This window comes from Penaeus chinensis, chromosome 19 (assembly GCF_019202785.1).
Source record: "Penaeus chinensis breed Huanghai No. 1 chromosome 19, ASM1920278v2, whole genome shotgun sequence".
NCBI classification, from domain to species: Eukaryota; Metazoa; Arthropoda; class Malacostraca; order Decapoda; family Penaeidae; genus Penaeus; species Penaeus chinensis.
The window spans coordinates 24,320,844-24,328,343 of NC_061837.1; the positions used below are offsets into that span (position 1 = coordinate 24,320,844).

General features: G+C 32.2%; 1 protein-coding gene across 1 annotated transcript in view; it reads left to right on the forward strand.

Moving 5' to 3' along the window:
* The first annotated feature begins 189 nt into the window (after positions 1–189).
* Positions 190–7,500, forward strand: part of LOC125035163 (prostaglandin reductase 1-like) — an 8,780-nt gene continuing 1,469 nt past the window's right edge. Inside the window, exons 1-9 of the mRNA XM_047627372.1 lie at positions 190–232; positions 1,331–1,463; positions 2,247–2,349; positions 3,012–3,200; positions 4,975–5,093; positions 5,387–5,538; positions 5,913–6,015; positions 6,107–6,222; positions 6,353–7,500. The exon at positions 6,353–7,500 is cut by the window's right edge and continues 1,469 nt beyond it. Of these exons, the coding sequence (XP_047483328.1) occupies positions 1,358–1,463; positions 2,247–2,349; positions 3,012–3,200; positions 4,975–5,093; positions 5,387–5,538; positions 5,913–6,015; positions 6,107–6,222; positions 6,353–6,463 (999 nt within the window). The 5' untranslated portion in view covers positions 190–232; positions 1,331–1,357 and the 3' untranslated portion in view covers positions 6,464–7,500. The remainder of the gene's footprint in view (positions 233–1,330; positions 1,464–2,246; positions 2,350–3,011; positions 3,201–4,974; positions 5,094–5,386; positions 5,539–5,912; positions 6,016–6,106; positions 6,223–6,352) is intronic.

The window sequence follows — 7,500 nt, forward strand, 5'->3', positions numbered from 1 at the left end:
ATAATAATAATAATAATAATAATAATAATAATAATAATAATAATAAAATAATAATAATAACGACAATGGTAATAATAACAGCAACAACAACTATAATAATAATAAGATGATAATAATGATCATAATAATAATGACATGCTAAGTGCAAATAGATAAAATGTACCTGGAATATACCCGTAACCCCCGATGTTTACAGACGAAATTCAAGAAGTTCAAGGAATTAGTTACGAAGGTAAATCAGTCTGTTTGGTACTTCAGAAACTTTTATGAAAGAAAGAGAATTAGCTTATGATATTAGAATATTTTACAGATTCAGAAGAGTACCATTACAGAAACTATCAGTTCTACATTAGTTTAATTTTTAGAGAAGTTACGCGTTTGTAGCTTGACAGGGAAGTGTTTTAGCTAATGCTTCACAGTGTAGTTCAAAACCATTTTAAAAGTGATTGAATTATAGTAGAGTAATATAGTTCATGGAGTAAGAGCTATAGGTTTCAAATCCTTTTATTATATGGAATGTCATTTATTTTATTGATGTTTTTTGAGGAGATAACTGTAGTTGTTAAATTTTAATATCAAAGACAGGTCCATGCGAAAACTATCTTTTGTTCATGTTAACAGAAAAAATATTAAACAATTGCTAAACATGCTCCCATATTACTATGTTTACTGTTTTGTCTAATGTTGAATTTATTTTATGTTAATGTTAGAAGACTTCCCCAGTGAATGTCAAAGTGAATCCTTTATCTTTTAATGATATTGGTTCTGTTTTATCTAACAAACTGGTATTTATTTCTTGACAAATCTGCCAGGGAGGTCTATAAGCTATGTCCTTTGAGCTTCAGCACTGTGATATTTTATATATTTATATACATATATATGTATATAAATATGTATATATATGTATATATATGCATATATATATATATGCATATATATATATATGCATATGCATATGCATATGCATATACATATACATATGCATATGCATATGCATATGTATATGTATATGTATATGTATATACGTATACGTATACGTATACGTATACGTATACGTATAAGTATAAGTATAAGTATAAGTATAAGTATAAGTATAAGTATAAGTATAAGTATAAGTATAAGTATAAGTATACATATACATATACATATACATATACATATACATATACATATACATATACATACACATAACACTCACACACACACACACACACACACACACACACACACACACACACACACACACACACACACACACACACACACACACATACACATACACATACACATACACATACACATATGCATTATGCAAATTTCTTTAATACAGTTTCTTGTCATCACTTCACTCATCATAATGGTGAAAGCAAGAATTTGGACTTTAGCCAAACAGCCAATTGGTGTACCCAGGAAGGAAGACTTTTCCTGTATTGAAGAAGATGTTTCTGAGTGCAAGAATGGAGGTACTGTAAAAAAAAAAAAAAATCTCTTTTTTCAGTGTAAGATTGCTACTAAAGAAGTTGTTTGATGCAACCATTACTATATTGATGGATATATTTATCTTGATTATATTATGCTCATGAATCATGATTTTACTTGTATATACATATATATACATATACATGTATGTAAATACATATACATATATATATATACATATGCATATATGTATATACTTATACATATATATATATATATATATATATATATATATATATATATATACACACACACATATATATACACATGTATGTATATGTATATACATATACATCTATACATCTGTATACACACACATACATCTTTAATACATGTATATATACACATATGTATATGTTTATACTGATATGTATTTGTATATACATATATGTATATATATGTATAGATAGATAAATAAATAAACAGATAGATAGATAGATTAATAGATAGATAGATAGATAGATAGGCATATATGTATGTATATAAAAAAAAAAATATATATATATATATACGTATATATATATATATATATATATATATATATATATATATATATATATATATATATATATATATATATACGTATATATATATATATATATATATATATATATATATATATATATATATATATATATATATGCATGTCTGTCCATCTTTTTTTGTATATGTATATATTATACATTTAGGAGCCCCACATCAGAGGCCTCAGAGCCTCTGATGTGGGGCTAATGTGGTCTATAATACAAGTGATTCAAATGTTTCAGATGTAATTGTTGAGGCAGAATACTTGAGTGTTGACCCTTACATGTGTTTCATGACCAAGAAAGTCCCTTTTGGAACTCCTATGATTGGCACTCAAGTTTCACGGTGAGTTCCTTTAAGGTTATGTTATGACATTTATGTGGACTGTAAGGGCAATTTCTTTAAAGACAAATTCATTTTCTTTGATAGTATTTTACATTGTTACGTGTGGTGCAAGTGATGATAATTTTTTAGCAGTAGAAATCACATGCTCACTTAACCCATTGCTGCTGGGAATCACACTGTCTGCTCTGGTTTTCTTTTGTTTGTGTACAGATGACCTTATAAATGCTCAGCTAGGAAGGAGTCAATTAGTAAGCTTATGTGACCTCACATGATTTCCTCTTTCCTTAGTTTTCAGGTAAATTGTCTTTTTCTAATGCTGTTGATATCAGTGTTGTTCTTGTTATTCTTGATGCTATTATAATAATAATATAATTAACAATGGAAAATAAGAAAAGAATCTTTCTAAAAACAAGGAAAAAGGTAAACAGGTGAGATAGGTAGGACTAGTAATTCCTTGGTGAATAAATACTTTTGGATCCATTTTAAAGACAATCCATAAATTGAAATACACAAAATATGTATTCCTACCATCCCATCATCAATGGATTAATCAAGGGCCCCAACCTTTCACTTTCTCATTATAGCATGACAGAAACCAGTGATATCAAATTAGGGGTTGATTTCAGGTACATATTACAATCCTAATGTATTTCCTTTTTCAGGGTTATTGAAAGTAAGAATCCAGCCTTGCCTGTGGGCAGCTATGTAGTTGCACAGGCAGGTTGGTGCACACATGCTCGTCTAACTGCTAAGAGTTTCAAAATTGACAATTGGTTCAAACGATCTGAGATACTGATTGCTTTGGAGCCTCTTCCAAGGAGCCTTGGTCTAGGAGTCATAGGCATGCCAGGGTAAGTGTAATACAAATAGATTCAGACTGGAAATTTTGTCTGTGCATTTTTTCAAATTGGCCTCATCAGAGCTGTCAGTGGCTGTAATGAGAATGTGAACTATATATATATATTTCTTTGGCTTGTTCTGACCTTTTGCTTACTGTTTTTCTAAGTGGTGTTTTCTGTTATAGTTATAAAGAAAGCTTCTTCTAAAAGATCTCTACCAGTTACCATTTGTAAGTAGACAATTTGCATATGCTGAACCCAAAGATTTACAGTCTAGGATTGGATGACACTTTTTATCAGTTTAGGTTTTTATATTAACCCTTAGATCTGGGTAATGGGGACATCTTACCATGAAAAACATTTGGCCAAAGAGCGGATAGAGTGGCAAGTGGCAGGAATATCTAACAATTTGAGATTGCTGTCAAGTGATGGATGACTGATGTCTTGTCATGAGTGCACAAAACACTTGGAGTGAGATTGACTAAGCTAGACTCCAGTAAGGAATTCCTTTGCAAATTCCAGTGAGGATTTCCACAGGTCTATGAGAAAAAACAAAAATGTGTCTGCAGAAAAGGGCAAATACCTTTGCAAGTAGGAGAAGGAGGCTTGATACTGTGCATTAGTAATTGTGTGGGCCTTGCTTGCATGTCACACACCCAAGAGAATTGGTCCTCAACTAAGCCTATTTCCTGGATTTTGGTCATTATGCGAGCTGCGAGGCACCTGGATCCAATGAGTTAATGTATTGGGTCTTCTGTAATATTACTTTTTAACCTCTAACACTTTAACATAGACCAAAAATGTCAGTTGCAAATCTGTCTTCTAAATGGGGCTTTAAACATTAAAGACAGAAGAGGAGAAATAGAGATATTTAGTTCTCCCTTCTCTTTAACCATTGATATCAGAAGAGTATGTATGCATGTTTAGTTTGACCCATCAATTGTGTTATTAAAAATTGGTTAGTGGCCAATAGTGCGGGATGTTGGTGGTCATTGGCAATTTCCCCCATTTGTGCCTGGCTTGTTTGGTACTTCAAGCAGAACTATAAATTAAAGATTGGAAAAAAACGAAGGTTTTCCTTTACTTTAAGTAGCTGTCTCTAAAAGTTATACCAAACAAATGATATGGCTACTATTGGTGAAAGATGAACTCCCTCTGAGCTGATGACACGGGGTATGTCACTGCTGCACCATCCACAACTTAATCCACCTTAGCCATTGCATGATATCATGCCTTCAGTGATCAAAGGGTTAATAATTATGTTTACAAATGTGCTTAGTCACCAGTCCTACCTGATCTCTGCTGTTTATCTTTTTTCCTAAATTTTCAGAAAGAAAAGTTTTTTATTACTGTTAGTCTTGTTCATAACTTGATAATGATAATGACAGGCCAAGTATGATAATTGACTCCTTGGTGACCAGGTCATTTATGTATAGTTGATGTGTAAACACAAATGACATGAACTACAGCTGGCCAATATGTTAAGATGCTAGTTCTTTGTTTTCTATTTGTCTCATTTGTATAAATGAACAAATGCAGTAAATCTTCCCAGTTAATTGAATATTTGATTAATATAACTGACAAAAAACTACAGTGGACGGTGCTGTATGCAGTGCCAGTAGGTTGATGCTACAATGCTAGTCATTTGTTTTCCATTTGTCATGTTTACATAGATGAACATATATACATTATATCAGTGCAGTTAATTTAATATAAATGTAAAAGTGAATTTCTCTTATCAAAGAATTTATGTTGACAAACTAAGTGTATCTCCAAATTTTCACAGAAATACAGCCTATTTTGGATTGCTTGAGGTGTGCAAACCAAAGGCAGGGGAGACAGTGCTTGTAAATGCTGCAGCTGGAGCTGTTGGCAGTACAGTGGTGCAGATTGCAAAATTAAAAGGTTAGAAAGTTAAATACTGTTATCTATAATTGTCTTTTGGTTCATAGTTACTGATATATAAAGCTGTATAGGAGTTGATGTAAAGTTTTTATGAATAGTCTGCCAGGTGTGATTTGAATCATTTGACTTAGGAATTGAGTAATTTAGGAAGGTTTGCCAAGGATATCTTCTAATTTTTCAAATGACTATTTACCTGTTAAGTATTCTTATTATCATGTATAATGATATAATCAGGAATTTTACATCATCTACTAACCCCCCCCCCCCCCCCCCCACCTCCCTCATTATCACAGGCTGCAAAGTGATTGCCTTTGCGGGATCAGATGAGAAGGTGGCCTGGCTAAAGGAACTTGGAGCTGATCATGCTTACAATTATAAAACAAGCAGTGTTACTGACCGCCTCTCCCAAGCAGCACCTGAAAAGTTAAACTGCTATTTTGATAATGTAAGTTTTATTTTCAGAAAAGTGAGGACTCCTTTGAGTTAAATGAGATTTTTATAGGAGGTATGATATAGATGTTGATTATTAATAAAAATGTTGGTTTCACTGTTTTTATTTATTTATTTATTTATTTATTTATTTACTTATTTATTTTATCTTTTTTTGTGTGGAATTGTATAGTGATTTTCAAGAATTCAAACACGTTTCTGACAATGCTGTTCACTTCCTTTGTTGTTTTTGTTCTTGTTGTAGTAGTAAACATCAGTCAAAATATGGGTAATTATTAGATTGTACCTAGTGGCAGTTGTGTTTTCATTTAAAAAAGAAAGAAAGAAAGAAAAAAGAAAAAGAAAATAATGGTTTCCTTCTCTCTTCAGGTTGGTGGAAAATTTACTGCAGAAGCACTACCTCACATGGCTGATTATGGAAGAGTGGCGGTGTGTGGGTCAATTTCAAACTACACTGATGATCATAACACAGGTGCAGGTCCACTGTTTTATCTTATGCAACAACATGAAAGAGAAAGAGAAAATAAATATATTTTGGACTTACATATTATTTCATGTTCTAGATCCATACTGTGATCCTGTTGTGAGAGCTAAGAAACTTCACATTGAAGGTCTCAATGTCAACCGCTGGTCAAACTGGACTCAAGGGTTAGAACAGATGAAGGAATGGGTTCTGCAGGTAGGTGAAAAAAATGTTGTCTTTTCATTGATTTGCACCTATGCAAACAGTTCTCTTGCAGACTGAAAAATGGAAGACAGCAGAAATTTAAAAATAGACACATAATATACACTATTCTTTTCTTTTTCAGGGCAAAATTAAGTATAGAGAGACTGTGTATGATGGATTTGAGAAAATGCCTGAAGCATTCATTGGTCTTTTCTCAGGGGATAACATTGGCAAGGCTGTTGTTAAAGCATGAGGAGTGGTTTTCCTTTTGACATTGCATGTGTTGCTCTGTATTTTTTTTTCTGAGGATTGATGTAATCTTTTATTTTATGTATTTTAATATTTCAAACATTTTTGCAACAATGTTTTTGCTTTGTTAGATAAAAAATAGGGAAGTTTGTTACAGACAAATGGTTTTCATTCAGTCATACTGTTTTAGAATGCTGTATACAATACAGATGCTTTATATTTATTTATTCCCAAAAACAAAATTTTATGTTCACACACTCATGCTTTGTTCAGAACTGCTTGTCCTGCTTAGACGGATGAACAAACTAGTCAGAGAAAAAAGTGGGACTATGTTCAAGTTGTCAAATTTGACCTTGATAGAGCATATCACATTTAATGAGTATGGTTTATTTGTAAGCAAAGAAGAAAGTGGATGTTACATAAAAATGACTTGTGTGATTAAACCACATTATTGCCTTTCAACTGTTTTCATATTTGAACAGGCTGGACAGATTGTCAATTATCTTCTTGGAGCTTATATATGTGAAAACACATATGCATTAAAATGACCTGTATGTGCAGCCTCTCTTGGCTTGTAGCAGTTAACTTGGGTAAGTCCATAGCTATTTTCATTCTGGAACTCCACATTAAGAGAAAATTACATAAAAATTAGACTATGGCATGAACCATGTTTGTTTACTTGCTGAAAATTGTGGGGGACAACTGGATGAAGACTTTGAACATGAAAAACTATTCCCTCTGAGTTGCCAAGTCCTGCATCCAAACTGGACAAGCAGTTCTAAATGTAACATTACTGACTTGTTAAATGATGTATAGGGGTACCATATAGAATTGTTTATTGCTAATCATAATGAAATCTAATCATTGCCTTACATTTTCATATTTTAGACTGCAAAGTGATGAATAGGGTATATGAGACTTATGCATGTTCCTTGATACCAAAGACTCCCCAAAGTAGCCTTTCTATCACACAGATTTATACTGAGTAGATAGTCATAAAACTATAGTGGATTGTTTTACTGAATGGCTGGGGTGGCTTCT